This window comes from Cucumis sativus, chromosome 5 (assembly GCF_000004075.3).
Source record: "Cucumis sativus cultivar 9930 chromosome 5, Cucumber_9930_V3, whole genome shotgun sequence".
NCBI lineage: Eukaryota > Viridiplantae > Streptophyta > Magnoliopsida > Cucurbitales > Cucurbitaceae > Cucumis > Cucumis sativus.
In genome coordinates this window covers 22,120,624-22,141,593 of record NC_026659.2, presented here as the reverse complement: position 1 = coordinate 22,141,593, position 20,970 = coordinate 22,120,624, and the positions used below count along the sequence as shown (strand labels likewise).

The 20,970-nt window shown below is 35.4% G+C and overlaps 3 protein-coding genes across 7 annotated transcripts; 2 read left to right on the top strand and 1 right to left on the bottom strand.

Moving 5' to 3' along the window:
- Positions 1–1,295: 1,295 nt before the first annotated feature.
- LOC101221852 (glycosylphosphatidylinositol anchor attachment 1 protein) lies at positions 1,296–6,092 on the bottom strand. 2 transcript variants are annotated; one of them, XM_004142741.3, is made up of 6 exons: positions 5,783–6,092; positions 5,588–5,679; positions 5,207–5,306; positions 3,258–4,116; positions 2,991–3,124; positions 1,296–2,465 (listed from the first exon to the last, which is right to left on the bottom strand). In XM_004142741.3, exons 1-6 carry the CDS (start codon positions 5,866–5,868, stop codon positions 1,592–1,594), a joined length of 2,145 nt encoding a protein of 714 aa, XP_004142789.2. In that variant the 5' UTR covers positions 5,869–6,092; the 3' UTR covers positions 1,296–1,591. The 2 variants fall into 2 exon arrangements, with proteins under 2 accessions (XP_004142789.2, XP_011655396.1); XM_011657094.2 differs by having other exon boundaries at positions 5,588–5,659.
- A 2,314-nt stretch (positions 6,093–8,406) lies between these two features.
- Positions 8,407–17,841, top strand: LOC101216240 (ABC transporter B family member 26, chloroplastic). Of its 4 annotated transcripts, none has more exons than XM_004142799.3 (19): positions 8,407–8,941; positions 9,553–9,680; positions 10,019–10,061; positions 10,601–10,645; positions 10,775–10,897; positions 10,985–11,088; positions 11,898–11,952; positions 12,056–12,126; positions 12,400–12,502; positions 13,821–14,031; positions 14,220–14,287; positions 14,687–14,743; positions 14,844–14,918; positions 15,588–15,662; positions 15,730–16,011; positions 16,125–16,189; positions 16,261–16,321; positions 16,990–17,076; positions 17,400–17,841. In XM_004142799.3, the coding sequence occupies exons 1-18, from the start codon at positions 8,489–8,491 to the stop codon at positions 17,068–17,070; spliced, it is 2,100 nt and encodes a 699-aa protein (XP_004142847.1). In that variant the 5' UTR covers positions 8,407–8,488; the 3' UTR covers positions 17,071–17,076; positions 17,400–17,841. The 4 variants fall into 4 exon arrangements, with proteins under 4 accessions (XP_004142847.1, XP_011655397.1, XP_031741678.1 ...); XM_031885818.1 differs by having other exon boundaries at positions 8,472–8,941; positions 9,587–9,680; XM_031885819.1 differs by having other exon boundaries at positions 8,935–9,062.
- A 593-nt stretch (positions 17,842–18,434) lies between these two features.
- Positions 18,435–20,716, top strand: LOC101221627. Its single transcript, XM_004142740.3, has 3 exons — positions 18,435–18,630; positions 18,763–18,885; positions 20,406–20,716. The coding sequence occupies exons 1-3, from the start codon at positions 18,586–18,588 to the stop codon at positions 20,583–20,585; spliced, it is 348 nt and encodes a 115-aa protein (XP_004142788.1). The 5' UTR covers positions 18,435–18,585; the 3' UTR covers positions 20,586–20,716.
- The last annotated feature ends 254 nt before the right edge of the window (positions 20,717–20,970 follow it).

Genomic DNA, 20,970 nt, shown 5'->3' with positions numbered 1-20,970 from the left:
GTTGTAAATATTGGTCTATCATTGATAGATCATACAAATTCTATCAGTGATATAAGTCTATCGGCGATAGTTTTACTATATTTACAATTTTTAAAAATATTGTTATATCCTTACTTATTATTCATAAAATGGTCATCAATTATAATTACTCAAAGTTTTTTAATAGTCAACACTATAGATTTAAGTAAACCCCTTTGCCACTAGCCTTGCCTCGTATTTTTCAAGAGTTCCATCCACCTTGTATTTGACAGTGAACATCTGCCTTGTTCCCTTGTTCCAACTGCTATTTGTTGTCAAAGCCCATCCAGTTGTTGATCAGACATTCCTGAAGAAGTTTGTATTTGACAGTGAACATTTGCCTTGTTCCCTTGTTCCAACTGCTATTTGTTGTCAAAGCCCATCCAGTTGTTGATCAGACATTCCTGAAGAAGTTTGCACGTTATCTGGAATGTGCCGAAGATTTGCCAATCTCAAAGAGGAAGTTTGAGGATTCTTAACATCGAGATGATAACCTAGGTCAGTGGGTGGCAAGGCATACAAATTGGATGACAAAAGTAGTGGTGGCCGTCCAAAATTAGGTGGCAATACATGAAGCAGACATGGGGAGCAATATAGGTCGCAGATGAAGAAGAGGGTTACACAAGTTGGATGGTCGACGCTATCTGAGGAGGAAGGACCAGTGTGTGTAGCTCCAATACGACAATGCATGCAACAACACGTGCAACGACACATAAAGGTCTGACAGTGGCACATGGGTGAGACGTGACAGCACGTTTGGCAGTGTGAACGACTACAAAATTGACGAAAATGCACTGGCCAACATTGTCTGAAGGCAATGGAACCATTCGTCCATGGCAACGTTGATCCGATTATAACTTTTTCATTTTTACACTTAAAAGTACCAATTCCTTTTACTACAACTATAGAAATAGGAATCAAAACCTCCATATTCAAGAAAAATTAAGTCAATTGCCATTGATCATTTATAAGAAATGTTTCCAAATTTATATACCAGCAAGAAATTGGAAACATAAACATGAAACAAGAAAATGGTTATTCCCTTGAAGTCAGAAGAGGAGCAAAACCAGGTTGCTTGAAACAAAACCAAACTCATCCGTACCATTAGTCTTCATTTTAGATAGATGAAACACTATGGATGAGCAAAGTCACGGACTCACAAAAATTAAAATAAATCTCAACCGGCTAATTTTTGCCAAATTCTGTCATTGCCTTTATATATGTGCGCTATATTACCATAATCTAATTGGAGAAAGAAATTCAAGAAACACCAAGAATTGGAGAAAGAAATATGGCTAAAAGCAGTTTTCAAGAGGATAACAGCTTACTGTATAAGTCCGACAAGTATAAACAACAATAACGCAAAGTAGGCTTTAAGCCCTGCAAACAGAAGCTACCATACAAGGGATGAACGTGTAACTTGTTCCAATACAGTTGAAACCTATTTCTGAGGGACTAAATGATGTTCAATAAATTAACTGTTCAGCCTAAAGGGAACAAAATTTAGTAAAGCTAAGAAATCTACTAATTGGTTGGTTTAATCAAATATTATGTAAAAAACTAAACAAGGTACTCAACATGGATGAAGTAAAATTTGTGTACATAATAACCAGCATGGAAGGTGAACCATACCTAAGTAGAGGAAAGTAGCACTGTTCCATGCCCAGAGGGTTTCCATCCAGTTCCAGAAGTCGCCGATATGTAGATTGTCGAAACCTTGCAAAGCACCTTTAAACAAGAAGAAAGTAACAGGTGGAAAAGCTATGAATCCCAGAACAAGGTTACAGGCTGCCCTTGAAAGAGCTTTAAAGTTACCAGCCCCTAAATCAAGCTTCAAGGGATGTGCCAACAAGCACATTGATACAACCAAAAAGGCTCCAAGTTCTGCAGTAGAAAAGTTAATTACTGACATGAGGCACAAACCAATAAAGGCCGCTGAGGTGGTCATTGCTTTCAAGAAAGCCCACTCTTGAATTCGTTGTTCGTAAGATTTAGTGGAACTAAATGGAGAACCTAATATCACAGACAAAACTAATAGCGAGAGCAGTGAAAGCAACCCCCATATAATAGAGTTCTCTGTAGGACTGTAACCAGGTATTTGGCAGATGAAGTAGGGAAGTAAGGAAACAATAGCCCCCCATAGATGAACAACAAAAACTCTTTTTGCTGCATTAAGCCATTTCCATGATCTTAAAGAGACGATAAGCTCATCGTCAGGATTTGCAAGAGCTGGAGGTTCGACCTTTTCTGAGGTTAGATTCAAGTTATTGGCATAGGAATAGAGAGCGGCCGCAACTGCGGGTAGGGGAGCAACAAGCAGAGCAAAGGCAATCATATATACACCAACTGATACAAATTTGCCGGTGGATACCATAAGGTATAGAAAGAATGACTGATGGAACTTCTCCAGGAGGTTGTTTACTGACCGCACAACTCCTTCGATTAGCCTGCATAACCAACCACAAAATCCTTAACCAAATCAAAAGGATCAGGAGAATTTCGTTGCAAAGTTTAGGCTCATTTCCCTGCATGAAAATCTAGTTCACTAATACAAAAAAATCCAGGCGATAATTCAATGCATCAAAATCTAACTCATTTCCATATGTGAACATGAATTTAGGCAACAAATTCACTTGAATGAATAACAAGAATAGAAAAATATTCTATTCATTTAAAAGGAGAACCCAACAGCCAATCGAAGTACGTTTTAGGGAACAAAAAGTACTTTATATTATTCCCAATAAAACAATTTACAAATTAGAACTTCAACATTGAAGATTGACAGTGAAACACGTGATAAAAATGGAAAATAATGTATAATTTAAAAGTAGATAAATATTAGTTTACTTGATGTTGATCTAACCCCATTCAGGAGATCGTGGGTTTTAAACATTTATTCACGTAGTGAACCCTGAAAAGTTGAGGGTGGGAGGACACGTTATCAAATGCATGAGGCAAAAATGAGCACTTACCGGCCACCTCGCAGTATGAAATCATCACGCCTGACCTTGATACCAGAAGAAAATTTGGGGGACATCTCCACAGTAATTGCATCAATTTGGTAATCTCGAAAAGCCCCATGCGAACCAGTAGGAATACCCACAGCCTAATGTCAAGGACATGGATAATTTAAGTGAAAATAATCCCAATTATAGACATAAATGAAAACATCCATCGTTCTTTTATTAAATGAACCCTAAATAACAATCTCCTAAAAGATGAACTGAAGTGTAAACCACCTGGTAGTACAACGAACTTGCAAGTGTGGCTGTGCCATCAACATAGTCAGAAGCTGACATGCCAAATTTCCACTCAGAGTTCAAGCTTCTAATAACCTTTCCTATTGACTCAAAAACTTCGCCCAAAACCTTGAGCCATTTGCAGTTTAGTAAAGGCCAAAATTTCTCAATTTTAATCCGAAAACCTTGCCTATGTACTGCTAGGTAATTCACAATATTGATGAGGTCGAGGTTCGGCATCTGACCGTTAGATGCTTCAGCATAGACGCTAAGACTGTCCTCGAAGTGTTCGCTTCTATTTGAAACCTTAATAACAAGGGCTGCAGCCATCGTTCCAGCACGTTTAAAATCATCTAGAATCCTTTTTTCTGTCACTTGGTTGGCTTCAAATTCATCAAGGACATTTGTTTCAGAACAAGCATCTGTGTCAATCACGCTGGATTGACCAAATACAGGGGTGTGATAGTCTCTAAGCCAAGCTGAAACAGCAGCATATTCTCCATATCTTGAATCCGCAACAAGCCAAACAATGTCTTTGGCCAACCAAGTTACTTGTGTAAGCAAAGAAAATATTGAATAAGCAATACCTAGAGACAAAGTATCATGAAGACTGGTCTCAACAGGATTGTAAGGTGTCACCAAAACAATGGCTTCCTTTCCATCTGCTTGGGGTGCTCGTATTATGCCAACAGTGTTAATACCCTGCGTCATGCAACTAACATTGTCCTTGAGGATACCAGAATCAGGGCTAGAGAAAAAGTGCAGTGGATGGAACTGACTAGATTGCGGGTGGAACCTGTGGTAATTAACATCTGCTCCCAATTTTGAAATATATTGTGCCAAAATCTGCTGGCTTCCACTGAAAAATGAATTGAAACTCAAATTAATTTATCATTGGTTGACTAGAAAGAAAGACTTGGAACTCTAACAGAGCGAAGGGGAAGAAGAAGATAATGCTTATGGAAATGTGAAGAAGATGGTAATGATAATTATATAACTATGTGATAGAACACCAATATAGTGTCTATGTTTATTGATATCTTCAACAGAAATTACAATATAAAAGAACAAACAAGTAAAAGGAAACTCAAGAACACTTAAAGAAACCCTAACCATCTGCCCTTCCTTTCTTTCAAGGAATGTTGCAGCCTATTATCTTCACCAAAATCTTCATGCCTTTCTTCCCCCCCTAACTTCCTATTTATAACCATCTAACTGCCTATATAACTAACTACCCTTAGCCCTATCTAAATCTTGGTATCTAACACTATGAAGACACTGCAAGTAGCAAAAAGAGTCGCACAATTTAGTTTATCACCTCTATGCACCCATATTTATCTTGATGAACATAACATGCCAATCCACACGCTTAGACTACATGGTCAAATAAAATGAAACTAACGCAGAACATCACACATATCATAAAAACAATAAACCATACCACTTTTTGGCAAAAGCATTCATCTAATACATTTAGCTCATATGAGAACTTTAGAACTAGTCTTTTAATACCTATCCAAACAATAACTCTTCCCAGCTTGCCTGTTTCTCCTAACCTCTTAAGATTGTAAATGTAGGACGCTAACATTAAACTCATTGAGAAATTCACATCAAAATAGCTAAAGTTGGATAACATATTTAAATATTTAGCGAATCGAACCATGGTATATAAGTGAACTTGAAAGTTGAAGTTTACCCTACCCTTGATTGACTTTAATTCTTGCAATTAGACAAATAGTTCACTGAGTTCCAAGGCCTTACCTTTAAATCATGCATATGCATAAAACCATTTTAATGTCAGGGCATACAAGACATGAATCGTGAAAAATTTTACACTGTGAAGTGGTAATCCTCAAAATCTTAAGCATTACAACTTAAGCATAAACAAGTTTTCATCATCGTTTTAAAGGAGAAATAAAATAGATGCAACCAGTCTAGTAAGTACTTACAAGATCGATGAGCCAGGTTTTGAATTCAAGCCCTTCAGATCCTTTACTAAATTGTTCGCCTCTGAGACTTCCCGACCCGAAAGCATGGAATTTGCAGACCCTATTGGAAAATACAATACCACAGTTAAGAGTCATGTCTATCCAAATAAAAGTAAAATGAATAGATGTGCAAAAAAAAAAAGAGACATAAACTTGATGTTCCTATAATTTCAGATACTTCGCAACAACAACATATGAATCTTAATTTGTAATTTAACTTAAATCATTCAAACCACCAGTGGATCAATCACGAAAGCATAAAAATGATGAATAATAAGTTAATATATATATATACATATATATAAATAGAAATTGATGGGTTAAGCAAGAACCCAAAGGTACCTGGCATGAGAGCGTTCTCGGAAATGTAGGTGTTCATAGCGAACATTGGTAGTAGTAGAAGAGCTAAAACCCCTGCAGAGAAGCAAACCACGCTAGAAAACACGCAAAAAAGGAAAGAAAAGAACAAGGACATTAATCAATCACTAGATTCTGATACGAACTGAGAAACAAATCCATGTAAAAACAACAGCATACCTGAAGAAAATACTGTGTGAAATTAGGAAAATCCCCAGACGCACAATCGGCCGCGCCTTCGGTTTTAGTTTCTCGGTCTCTGCCATCGGACTAGGCAATCTTCACAGTGGCCCGATTGCTCCAAATCTGTTGCAAAAATAAGAAACCAAGTGAAAGAAGAAGAAGAAGATGAAGAAATGCGAGGTGATCTCAGTTAACAATAAGACGGACACGGAGAAGGCAACATATGAACCGGGCGGTAATCCCAAACCGGTTAAACCATCGGTTGATAGTGTAAAGCAAAGACCATCGGTTTATTGGTTTGGAAAATTTGCATATGAGACCCAAGAAAACTTTTTACCACTTGTGATTAATCCTCCCCATGCTTCCCTCGTGACTTATACACCGCGGTGCCTCTCTCTAACGTATTAGGAAAAGGATTATAGCTCAAACCTTTTTCGGGCCAATGATTTCCATTTTTACAAGCTATGATACTTCATCTTTCCATAACTCTATAAATTTTCCTATTTCGCCTTCTCATAACCCTACAAATTTCCCCTACTTTATCTTATCATAATAGTGTATGCATAACTCTTTCTCAAACACATTATCATAACACTATCGTTCATATATTCCTTCCTCCAAACACATATTATCATGACACTACCTATGATAATCCTAACCTCAAACACATATTATCATAACACTAGCATTATTATAATCACATGACTATCATAATCTTTTTTCCCATGATTCATTATCTTCCCAAACGCACCCTTATAGTGATAGATTTTTTTTTCATTCTAAAGACATCAATAGTTTTAGAGTTTTGGAGACCACTAATATAATTAAAACAATTATTTTTCAAACACTTTTTTTAACCTTAAGTCATTTATCATTTGACCATCTCTATTCCCTATAAAACTATGATTCAGATTTATCTCTCTTCCTTTTTGGACCGTAAGAAATCAGAATAACCCAACCATCCAACTCATGTTATATGGGTTGGGTTGGGTTAATTAAAATGTGAGTTGAGTTGAAATTTTTTATTTTTTTCAGGATAGATGGTTAAAAAAATTGGATCAACCCAACCCAAATTAATATAATATATATATAAATACGGTTGGAATTTATGTCATAAAACTCATGATTTGTAATCATATTCTATTCAATAAAGTTATTATCGATACTATAATCTTAAAGCCAATAAACTAAGGACCCGAGTCTATTATTAAGTAAGCTTGAACTCTGTGTAGAGACAAAAATGTGGATCAAGTTCGAGTACATAGCCTAAATAGTCTATAGTATATGAACACTATGAATATGATATGTTTTGTGGTTAGTACAAACGATGTGATCCTAAATCGTTCATGTAGAGACATTGAAGTGGGGACATCCTATGTAAAAAGTTTACATAAGACTGGAACCATGAGCTAACTTTGAACTTCTATTCACATGGAATTACCTTAGATCTACATAGGTGAAGGCAGTTCAATGGCGCTAACCCAATAAGCCTTCAATTCAGGGGTAAGACCGGACGGATAGCTAGGGACATAGGATGCAAGACGAAATTCACTCATACCCGCTCTAGGAATAGTAGATACGTTGTTCTCTTAAGGACTGAATCCAAGTCTTAAATAAGAGCCACACCCTCTCATTAGCCTAAAAGGGATTCAGTTTAAAGGTTGGATCTTAAACCAATTGTTCAATAGTGGATCAATTGGACTTAAGGAACAAGATGTAATCTCGTGGGTAACACAGTACGTTGACCGAGCCGAGATTACGAATAACCTATGAAAGATTAACTTACTTATCATGGTTATAACACATGGACACGAATATATCTATAGTGAGGGAAGGGTAAGTACGGGACTTTAGTGGAATGACTCGTTAGTTAACAAAAGTTGATTAACTCGGTCTAAAAGAGTTTAACCAGTTAATCTTGGATCGTTGGAGCCCATGATCTATAGGTCCATTGGGTTCTCCCGCTAGCTCACAAGGAACCAACTTAGAACATCATGATAGAGTAATTCAAATTGTTTGAATTAGGTAAAGAGAGAGAAATCGACGAATATATTTGATATAGTTATTGGTTATAAACTTTAGTGACTTATTGCATGCAAGACACCAACCCCAATTAGAATTTCAAGTGGTGAGATAGGGGAATTCTTGCATGTAGTTTGCTTGTAAGAGTTCTTTTGCAAAGATGATAAGACTCTTAGTTTTGAGAAATGCAATACTTATTTTTTGTAATTGAGAATTACAAAATAAACCAAGAACATTTTTTTCTCTCAACGACAAAAAGATCTAATAGTTAGGTTCCTCCAAAAGTATATCATTTCTCTCTATTTTTTCTTCTACCATTCGAGTCCCACAAACTCGGTTCCAAGTTCAAAGAATAGCATGTCAACTCTAATGGTAGTCCCGACTTTGAGATTGTGAGAAGTTCGTGAGAAGATTAAAAAAAAGAGAAAGGCATCAAGGATGAGTTCTTCTTTTAAATCCTATATTGTTTCAATTAGAGTAAAGTTCGATAAGTTAGGCGTGATCCATGAATGGTCTAGTGGTTTGCACTCTCTCACAATTGAACTTATTTGAACATCTACTAAAAACAAATCATAGTTGGTTGGCAGTGCTATCATTTGACCCGTAAAGAGGGCCATCCTTAACTGCTTACAAAAACCGATTCTGAACCGTGGACATTAGTTTAATCAATCCCAATTTCAAATGAACACTTCCGGCGATATTGCCTACCAGAATCTTCGCACTTCTTTTCCTCCCTACCTTCCCCCACCGGAGTTTGCTCCGACGTCTGGTTTTAAGCTCACGAAGAAGCTTCAATTCCCGATTATGATTTCTACCAATTGTAGAAGGAACGAGTTTAAAAGCTCCAGCTATCGAGTGCGGAATTCTTCTCTGATGTTCCAATATATGATGCCTGAAGATGATGGAAATGGAGACGAAAACTTTGAGTCGTTTGGACATTGGATTCATGTTTCGCTTTCGTTGTTTCCTGGTGTTAGTTATAGTTGGTGGAACTTAGATGAGGATAAGCAAGTGCAAATTGGAGCTGCGAAGCGGATTACGGTTTATTTAGCTCTTCGTCGGATGTGGAAATTGGTTTGGGATAGTAATCGATGGGTTCTCCTCGTTGCTTTTGGAGCTCTAACAATGGCTGCGGTACGTGTGATTACTAAGGACCGTAGTACTCCTTTTCTGCTGATCTATATATGGTTTTTTCAGGATTCTTTGAGCATCTAAGGTCGAAAAAGCTCGTTTAATCCAATTCTTTGTTTAAAAGGTCCACGCTCGTCCCAAGGCACTTTATACAGTGCATGATCATTGTTCTTATTTACACTAGCTCAGCGGATAGAATTGGTTCTTAGCTCTATAACCCAGGTGTTCAATGTTGAAGTTAATGAATATGTGAGCCGGAAAAATTTTATGGACATTCTGATAAATCTCAATGTCGATTCCAAAAACCATAGGAACTCGTAAAATTCTTTAAACTAATAAATTTCAATTCGTCTAGATCACCATCATTAGTATTTGGTTTATGTTGTCTGACAGTTATATTATTTCTGGAAGATTTTGAGTTTTATTGAAGAAAATATTGCCCCCTAATATTTGTGTAGAAACTTCAAATTGGAAAGCTCCCAGATTTTCATTTTCAAATTTCTTTTAACCCATTCCAGTCTCAATGCAAATTATTCGCTTTGCTTGACCTTTTGGTCTCTGATTTCCTAATTCAATATCTGTATGTTTTATAATATGATCAAAGTCTCTTGCAGATTTCTGAAATTTCCATGCCGAACATCTTGGCAGATTCTATCTTTTCTGCTAGCCGTGGCAAGACTACTGTGTTCGCTAGAAAATTCCACCTCTTAGTCTTTCTTTCTATTACATCCGGGATATGCAGGTTAGTTGTTCTTCTTCTATTGTTGAACCTCAAAGTCAGAACTCATGAGTTTCTGCATTATGTGAAGAAATAGAAAAGGGAGGGAGTAATTTGGTAAATTAGTTCTACAAGTTACGGTAGTTGGTTTGTTACTTGTTTTATTTGTGGAAGCAATTTATTTTTATATTGGTTGTTCAGGTTTTAATTCAAACTGTTTCATGTATTTCTTAACTGATTGACATGGCTGATTCAACAAACATATTGTTAGACGGGGATCTTTGTTCATTTAGTCCTTTTACTTTCATGCAAGGATTGGAATTAATGTGTCTGCCTGTTTGTATTCTTCACATTATTGTTAGTGGACTGCGAAGTGGCTGCTTTGGACTCGCAAATATAATTCTGGTGAGTGGCTTCTCTACATTATTGGTGGATAGAAACAAGTTTTAACCAACTCAGATGTGAACATGGGTTTTAAATAGGTACACTTGTGACACTTTTGCTTCAAATCTGGACATGTCGTATTGTTTTCTTCCCTCCTTTGTCCATCAGTGAGCAATGAACTATAATATCTTCTCTTCTTTGTTAACTTATAGATGAATTCCATCTTGTTTTCATTATTGTGAGGTAGATCTCTCCATTTCTCATCAATACAGTCTATCTAGATTACACTATTTGAAAATTTTGCTCTTACTGTCGTTCTCCTTTTCTATTTACCGTCTTTTCTAATAATGTAGCTTTCATAAGGATGAGTCAACAGATTTTTGTCTAGCTATATTATAGGCCATTATTGCTTCTAATACAGTAACAGGTTGTTTATTCATATATGTGTCTCCCTTCGAAGTCCTACTTTTTCGATTTATACATTTACATATTTTTGTTTACATGTTTTATGCAGTGATATATGGTCAACTTTATTTAATAATTCTTCTACTAGTTTGCAGGTTAAACGTCTGAGGGAGCTTCTGTACTCGGCTATTGTTTTTCAGGTATCTTTTTAGTTTAGCAATAGCAATATTGATGTTGAGTGTGTGGATGGCCGCATCCTGGGTAGATCGTGTTGTTGGTTTAATTTTTCATGGAATTAGACCATTCTATTGAAGGGTGTCTTCATGCAGGATATATCCTTCTTTGACAAAGAGACGGTTGGTAATTTGACAAGCAGACTTGGAGCAGATTGTCAACAATTGGCTCATATAATTGGAAATAATATCAATTTAATTACACGAAATGCTCTTCAGGTTATTGGTCTTGTTGACTATTGAATAATGATTTAGTTGGTAAGGTACTTCTAGTTTTTTACTTAAATTTCTGTTGTTTACTTTCAGGCTACTGGTGCATTGGCCTATTTGCTGACATTATCTTGGCCTCTTGCAATATCTACGCTGGTCATATGTTCTGTTCTATCAGCAATCTTTCTACTTTATAGCCGGTAAGCATTTGGACCCATTTTGTTGAGAAATGGTAAGAGAAGGACACGCTGGTGACACTTTTTGCTTGTTTTATTCTTTTTCTCCTCATTCATCCTCTTGGAGTAGGGGAAGTTTAATGTTAGGAACCAAGATAGTGTCTCACATTGGTTAGAATGGGATGACAATGTGGTGCTTAAGTGGCTTGGTTCTCCCACTCCAATAGCTTAACTTTTGGAGTGTGGTTCTTCAAGGTGCTTAAGTACCTAACAATGGTATTAGAGCCAGGTTGTCAACGTTCCGAAGTGGAACCGGTAGAGGGTTTTAACCAGTTATGTCCAAGTGAAGTACTGCCAGAGTAGCCATCACCATCGGGACACCGGCTTTCCGAGGATGGGGTATTGTCAGGAACCAAGGTAGTATGGGATGCATTTGTCCCACATTGGTTAGAATGAGATGACTAATGTGTTACTTAAGTGGCTTGGTTCTCCCACCCCAATAGCTAGCTTTTGGAGTGTGGTTCTCCAAGGTGTTTAAGTGCCTAACAAGTATTGAAGTGCTTGACAGTATGTCCGAAATTGCACACAGTAATGTTAGAACATGTTAGAATTTATTTTATTCAAAATTGTTTCTTCTGATTTGGTGTGATCAGTTTTATATGCTAAATTGTTTCCTGTCATATTAACTTTTTGTGAGAAGAATGTTACTTTGTTACTGTAATCACAATGAAAAAGTATAGTATTTCCATTCATTTCAATTAGTTTCCTTTTCTTTCTGTGTATGTATATAATACTTTTATTGTTTCAATGGATTACTGAAAATGGAATGTTAGGTATGTAATGAGAACAGCCAAGCTGACCCAGGAATTTGCTGCTTGTGCTCATGATGTATGTGCTGAAATCTGATTTTTAAGTTGACTCTAAAGACACTTTTGCTTTGTTGAATTTCTACGTTGCACATATTATTCTTCATTTTCCAGATTGACTGCAGGTTGCACGTGAATCACTTACTCTAGTGAAAACCATCAGGATCTATGGAACTGAAAGAAAAGAAGTTGGAAGGTATGATGACTACGATCTCTAAATTCAAGTGTCCATGATCTCATCATTGCTTTACTGTGCCGCTAGACACAGAGACTGCACAAATATGTATCTCAATTTGATATCTTGATTTACATATATAAAGTACTATATAATTATAGTCACAGATCATCTTTGCTGATAGCTGGGAAAAGGCTGAAATTTAGTAGATTATCGTCACGTACTCATCAATGCATCTTTATATTTATCTTCATATGCTATGATAAGATTATTGCTCCATCTTTGTGGTGTTAGATACAAGCAATGGCTGGACAGGTTAGCTTTCATAAGTACTCGAGAAAGTGCAGCGTATGGATTGTGGAATATGAGTTTCAGTACTCTGTATAGGTCAACTCAGGTCTGGATAGTTTGATTTATGAAAATTAGTGACTTCTGTCTTCAAGAAAATCTAGTTTCCCTTTAATATACTTTTGCCTACCAATTCATTTTGGTTTACTCAAAGAAAAGTCTGGCAATGACTCTAAAGTATCGAATATCCTCAAATGGGATTATCAAACTGGTGAAGATTTTCTTCTGTCAAAAGAATGTTATTGATTCTGGGTATTATTGGTGAAGGATGTCTAACATCAATGCTTCATCAGCTGCTAAAGTTTGTGTACTTCACCAACATTCAAGACTTCGTTAGCCCACTTTTAAAAACCCCTATTTTATGTTGACGACAAAATTGACTGCTGATCTATAAATGACTTGAAAACTTTCCATCTTATTTCGGACAATATTTCATGAGAGGTCATCATCACAACTTATAAAACTATTGCAATTCATGTAACCCACTATTTTTTTCCAAAAAAAATATTATTCAACTCCACCCTTTCACTTTCCCTATTATTATCTTTTTTAAAAAAAATCATTATATTTCACGAATTATATAAAATAAATACTGTTTATGCAAAATTTTCATTACGTTTACAAAATATTTAAATATAGATCATGATTAGTTTATTTGATGTAAAATTGATATAATTATTTAATAGTTTTATTTTAATGTAAATGCACGTGTATACTTTTTTTTTTGGAAAGAAAATAATGATCTTTATTGAGAAAAAACGAAAGAATACATGGGCATTCAAAAAAACCAAGCCTACAAAAATGGAGGAACTCCCATTACAAGACAGAACTCCAACTATGCAAAATCACACCTCTAGAATAATTACAAAAGGTCTTAGAAATGGAAGTTAGAGGAAAACATGAAAACAAACAAGGGACCAAAACTTGCTAGGATCCCTCTCCACTCCCCTAAACACCCTACTATGCCACTCCATATACTTTATAAATAGTGTTTGCATTGGGTTATAAATTTTTCTGGTTTAATGTAAATGGGGTTCACTTTTTGGTTTTATATATATCCGTGAGTGTCTAAGCAAACTTAGGTGTACCTTGACTAACTTTACAGAGCAACCTGCCTAACCCTACAACATTCGAGTGTCAAAGAAACTATTCGGATCAGTTTGGCATACCCCTTTTCCAAGATTACTTAGTTTAATCAAATTCACTCAAGTTTAGTAATTAAGATATCTGTAGTATTACCTTAGTAAAATCTATCCAGTCTATCATCATTTGTTTTTCTGTATTACTGACCTCTATGAGTAATTAGCTTAGGCTCTTGAAGTGCTATTTTTCATGAGTAAATTAAGTTTCTGAGATGTTTTGCTCAGGTTTTTGCAGTACTTCTTGGAGGAATAGCTATTCTGAGTGGTCAGACATCAGCTGAGCAGCTTACAAAGTATGTCTTGTACTGCGAGTGGTTGATTTATGCAACATGGAGGATCACAGACAATCTATCATCTTTGCTATATTCAATTGCAGCAAGTGAAACAGTCTTCCAATTAATGGATCTCTTGCCTAGTGAGCAATTTTTATGCAAAGGTAAGTATTCTGCTTCTCTTTTTGAAGGGCATTTCAGAATTATCCTCTCAGAATGAGCAGTCGTACCTTGTACATGGGTTCTGTTTGGTTCATACCACATGGTATGGACTATTAGCGGATAAGCACTTTGCAGTTCTCAAAATAGTACAGAATTTGGGTTTTTTATGCTGTGATGATTATCTATACAGGAGTGAAGTTGCCAGAGTTAATGGGACATATTCAGTTTGTGAACGTGTCTTTTCATTATCATCTTAGGGTAAATATACGTTTCTATTTTGGGTTGATGTGTTGTAAATTTCTTTTCTGGTGTAAACCTTACGTGGCTATGCTGATGATCCATCTCTTTTCTTAAGTTAATTTCACATTCAAGATGCAATGATTCATACTTCTGGTCAGTATGCATTAATATGAATCTAAAGTTGGCTAATAATTCATCTACTAGAACCTCGGGTAGCAATTTTTTGGGATGTTTGCTAGGTGTTCTATCTTTTTTGTCTTCACATATGTATGCCTTTTTAATTGAGCATCTATCTATACTTTTAAAATACCTATATACTGTTTCATTTGTTCAATTTTTGCCCTACAGCGATAGAACCTTGGTTCCTGTCCTTGATTATTACTCTTAGATGACTTCTTTGTTTGTAAAATGTGGCAGGACATGCTTCTGGAACATATAAATATTACCATACGGGCAAATGAAGTAGTAGCACTCGTAAGAAATTTATGTGCTTAGGCACTTCTCCTTCCCTTTCCTTCCCTTCTTTGTCAATGCAAAGTATATGAATATTTTTTGCACATCTATGTTTTCCAAGGTTGGACCTAGTGGCTGCGGAAAAAGCACTCTAGTCAATCTTTTGCTCCGTCTTTATGAACCAACCAATGGTCAGGTGAGCAGCAACAACTGTACCTTTTTTATTGGAGACTTAATGAACTATTTTAAGGAAAACTCTCATCATTTGCCTCTGAAACAATTTTCTCCAAGTGAACATGGATTATCATTTCATTCATTCTTTGGACAAGGTAATGAAGTTAATTGTTTTCATGTGAAGCAACATGGTTGTGTAAGAAGAACAAGCTTTCACTTTTCTCACTCAATAGTCGATATTTTAGATTATATGTAATAAGCTGTGAGCTAGATAATTAGGATTTTTTACAATTGTTATTGTAGAGATTAAACTGGTCTCAAGATTTAACTATTTATTTGCCCCTCATGTTGTCAGAATTTCAATATGGTGTACTGCTTGCACTTCGTTTTAATCTGTTTATTTTTCACACTGTTGATTTTACAAGGATGTTCTTTGAGGGAATTATTGTTCATATTTTCTGTGTATTGGAGTTCAATTTATTTCTCTTTTCATAGAGCAGATTCAACGATAATAGTTTCGATACCTAATACTCTCAACATAAAAAAATATTAAATTTTGTGGAACACACGATATTTATAAAAGGGAAAATAGAGAAATTACTACAAGATTTACATACTATATGTATAAAAAAGTAAATAGCACAAAGAAGGAACCACCTAAGGCAACTCACTCAGTTTCTTGAAAATGCAGATTTTTGTTGATGGTATTCCTCTGTGGGAATTGGATATTAGGTGGCTAAGAGAGAAGATTGGATATGTTGAACAGGTTAGAATACATAAGCTGCGCAATGGACTTTAATTGATATACTGTGCCTTAACTTCAACTTTTACAGGAACCCAATCTCTTCCACATGGACATCAAGTCAAATATTAGATATGGCTGTCCTATGAATACTACGCAAGAAGATATAGAATTGGCTGCAAAGCAAGCATGTGCTCATGAATTTATCTCATCTTTCCCCAATGGCTATGATACCATTGTTGATGATAATCTACTTAGTGGAGGTGAAAAACAACGGATTGCTATAGCAAGGGCCATTCTTAGAAACCCTGCTATTTTAATTCTTGATGAAGCTACCAGTGCTCTGGATTCTGAAAGCGAACATTTTGTCAAGGTTGGTATCAGCAAACCTCTTAAGCAGCGTCATCTCTTAACAGGAAATAAATAAATCAAGGTGTGTGCTATTCGTATTGTGTTTTCTGATACATCCTTGTACTTTAACTTTAGGACACTATTTTTGCGCTAAAAGATAATCGAGGTGGACAAAAAACTATCATTGTGATAGCTCATAGGTAAGTATTTTCAATTTTTGTTCTGCTGCATCTTTAAGATGTTTTTTTGTGATATGGCCAACCTTTTGTAGGCTTTCTACCGTAGTTGCTGCAGACAAGATATTTGTAATGGATAGAGGTCAGGTCATTGAGGTCAGCTTTCCACATTTGAAACCTCCTTATAGATATGTCAATAAAATGGATATAAAAATAATTGGACAGGGGTTGGTTTGTTGATGCCAGTTTTCCCTGTTGTAAAGTACATTATAGAATATATTAAAATGGAGATCTTATTTTAAAAAAGATCAATATTGTGAAGATGAATTTGAAATCGTATTTTTAACACGGAAAATGTACCCTTTTGTTGTATTGATAGACAAGCTACCATCAACTATTTTGACTTCGTTACTATGCTGTAAATAATTTGAGGGCGCCATTGTGTGATCTATGATAGGCGATGACCCAACTTTTTTCTTTTAGTAATAACAGTAGAGACATTCATTAGGTAAAATGGAAAGAATTACATCTTAAGCATGACAAAAAATAAATTGTTTGCTTTAAAATTAAAGTTTTGGAGTTGGCAAAAAGTGTGGAGATGATTATACAATAAAGAGAAAATCCGAGCAAATTGTGTTTGGAACGTCAAATCTAGAGTCAGCTCTTTGCTTGATCGCTTGTTGACAATGAATTTGATTCTGGAGGTTGGGAAGGATCCTTGTATGCCTTTTGAGCATAAATTACTAAATTGTTGCCTCATAATTGTGGCTATTTATATCGAGTAGTTCTTGAGAACCATGATTTGTTATTTTCTCCATGGGTAGATCGGTAACCACGAGGAGCTCCTCCGCAAAGATGGGTACTATGCTCGATTGGTCAAAGTACATAATAAACATCCGGATTGATACCAGGTTACATCTTATGCTTTTTCCGTTCACTTGTCTGCTAAACTGCTTTCTGTTAGATGATATAATATTTAACTTATGTTTATCCATCAGTTTAAGTTCATGTGTCAATCAGTGATTTAACATGGTACCAGGGTAAGTGATTTTGAGTTCAAAGCCCTACAACTCTCCAATTAATATGGATTACCCATTGCTAGTTCATCTGCATAGAAAATTGTTAGATGCTACAATATTAAATTTATCTTCACATGTTTTATCGTTTGTCGATGATTTTACATTTTGTTAATTTGTCTTTACTAAAATTCTTGATCACTTTGTGGTCTTAGCAGAGATACGACCCATAAATCCTCCCAAAGAAAGGTTTGTACTCAAAGTTGACTGACAGCACAAAAACAAGAATGCCATCAAACTAGCCCATCTCTGCCTTCTTTGACAACTTTTACATTGCCTTAAAAGTGATGATAGTTCCTTGCTCGATGTCTCACTATGATTCCAATGTCAGTCGACATCTGCTCATAACAGCTCGGTTTCTTAGCCAAGCGCTCTGGTTCCCTCAGCCAATATAGATTATGCAATACTATCGACTGTTGAAACATCCAAGTAATGAGTATGAGAACGAGTTGAGGTGTAATTTGTTGTTCCAAATGGCAAAAAAATCTTTTACATCTCCATGAAATGTTGGCTTCTGCAGAAATATTCAATGTGAATGCAGCACAATATTTCGTAATTTCGATATAAATTCAGGTTCAGGTACTCAAGAATTGTCCAGTATGTCGTTTTCTTTTTTTCCTTGAAGACAGTTTCATTTTGTGATAATATACACTCCCATCAAATAATTAATTAAATAAATAAAATATATCGTTTACGGTTGATTTCAATGATAAAATAAACCAAAACATTTACTGATATAACAAAATGTTGATATCAAATGATAGAGAATCATCATAAATTGATTTCTAAGTTAAATAACATTTTAATATATTTAAAATTATTTCCAACCATAATTCCGTCAAATATTAAGTATATTAGTATTAGCTTAAATTGAATTCTTTTCTAAAGGTAGAAATTACTTAATTAAAACTAAATTGTTGGGAGTATTTGCAACATGAGAATAACAAGACAAAAACTTTACTATCGTCTTCAATCTCAATTTCACCTAATAAAAGTTGATTAGTTTGTGTAAATTAAATCTTTGTTCTGTTTTTGTTTTTTTTTTTTTTTAATTATTATTATTAATGGATATGGATAAAAAGGGATGAAATTTTAAAATTTTGCTTTATTGTTAGTATTTGAAAATATTTTTATTTTTTATTTTTGTTTGAAATGAAAAATAAATAAATAAATTTTTCTGGCTTTCCTTCTTCCTCTGGACCTCTCTGCACGAAGTTAAAATGGAACACCAAAAGAAATTACACAAAAATCTTTCGACATTTCTACTTTTCCTTCCATCTCTTTCCACTGCACAAAAAAACCCCATCTGCAAATCAAAACCACAATTTTGAAGGAATTTGGATTATGGCAATGGCTTCATTCAATCTACCTCTTGCTCCTCGTCACAAGGTAAAACAACCCCTTCAATTCCTTTGATTTTTCCTTCTTTTTCTCTTCTCCAACCCATTCTACTGTTTTCAATCCATTCATCGGATTTAGTTGATACTTGTAATGAATCTCCGTTTTGTTTCTCCTTTGCAGACGCAGGGGCGTTTCCAAATTTCTTGTAGAAGAAAAGAAAAGGAACGCAATAATTTTGACCCTTACAAAGTTATTGAAATCACCCCTCCGCCCAAGAACCTCGGCATTCGTTGCTTCCCTCCCGTGAGTTTTCCATTTTGACTCTCTATCTCCTAACTGCGTATTGGCTTTCTTGTACGCTTATATGTTTTATTGATGTGGAGTAGCGAGCTTTAAGATTATTTGGTTAAGTTCACGTTTGGCTATGTAATTTACTGTTATGCTAATTTGTATAGGGAGTAGCTCGTTTTCGTTTGTTTTTGAGACAGTGGGAGAAGAAATGGGTTACTGGGAGTTGATTAAATACGATTTGTTAGTCTCTCTACATGAAAAATCATCACCACTTCGATGGTTCTGACTAATCCATGGCCCTCTCCAGGACTTTGCAAGTCTCTGATGAAAAATGCAGTTTCCATTGTATACACTGAACGGCAAATATTTTTAAGAAAAGTGAAAAATATATTGAAGAGATAAGAAAACAAAGAAGCAGATGGATGAAAATAGAGTTTCGATTGTAGATACATAGAAAGCCAACGAAATGGTTATCAAAGAGGGATTTAATAGTGTGCTTCATGAGTTTCATACTAAAACTTTTGCTTTGTGTTTCAGTTTATAAAAGATTTAGTTTTAACATAATACCACTGTGCTGAGAATAGAAGTGGAGTTAATTGATAGATTTCAGCCCATGTGACTTGGGCATGAAATTGTTATACACATGAAATATTTCCACCTTTTTAGATTGCATGTATCATTGTTGCGCTACTGAGTTCATTCAGCTTTCCTTGCTTCCCTCATCTAAACCACTCATCATTTGAGATGCTTTCTTCGTGGTCTTTCTCTGAACTGAAAACATAAGATCCTCTAATATTTTCCTTCCCCAGAAATACCACTCATCATATCGATACTCGATCATCGCTTTCGTAACTATGGTTATTTTCTATATAACAATTGGATTTGGCTATTTTTATCTTCTTGGCTGTGGATTGCGTTTCCATTATTTCTTTAATTGCTTCAAAACCAGAAGCAATAAAAAACTGGAAAGCAGTTAGGGAAAGAATACAATTTAGGCAAGCTTCTTTTCAATTACAAAGAGGAAAAGTAAATACAAATACAAATACTATAGTAATACTGAGGATCAGTAAGCACACCCAACTCTCTTAATTAGGTTGACACACCTATAGCACCTTCATCACATAACAAAATATCAACAATATAGTACTATATGTTATGATGACATAATCAAAACATTCCAATTAAGCATATTCAGAGTTTTAAAAAGTTAGAAACGTAAAATATGCATCTCCAACGTGAGCTCTGCAATAGAGATACATGTTGAAAGGCCTGTACAATATGATAAAAACTTGCCCCATCTTTCTGTGCACCGTAAAAATCCACATGTTAGAGCATGTTTGAGGGTAAATTTGGAATTGTTAAAATCTCTTATTCTTTTTTGTGTGTATTTAAAATCACTTTTGAACCACCCTAGTCTTAGGGCAGGATTCTCTCTTCATGTGTTCTTTTATAGTTCACGTACCAGCATCGTCTTGTTTCTTTATCTGTGAGGGGAAAAGGCATGATTCATTTTCACTTTTGACTTCTTTCAGAACTTACAATGTGGAGAGAGTGTTACAATAGAAGGTCAAACATATACTATCTCAGCTGTAACTCTTCGCTATCAGCTCAGGAAGGGGAAGTATGAACCAAGTGAAAAAAGACTTGATGTTTTGTCCACAGGAAGGTACATCTTGAATTTGTATCTTGAAAATTTGTTAGAAAAATCTTGAGGGAAGAGAAGCAGTAGAAACCCATTGAAATGTTGTATCATAGATTGATAAAATAATGTAATGTTCGTTCTGATATTATCCTATTACAATGATCATTAGTTGAACTAATTCGTGCATATTCGAACTTGCAACTTAGTGTTTCCATGAGCGCCTACTTACCAGCTTGACTAAGAAAGTTCAGTTTTCCAACCCATTAAGCGCCTACTTTTCGGTTTTTAATATTTTCAACCTGACACCTCCTAATCCACCTGTTTCAGCCTGCCTCGACGAAGCAGTTTCGATCAGCTTTTATGGTTTTCTTAGTTTGTTCAGTTTTAAATACTCATAGTTTAGGTTATAATAGTTAGATGGTAACAAATAGAGATTTGAAATAATAACATTATGT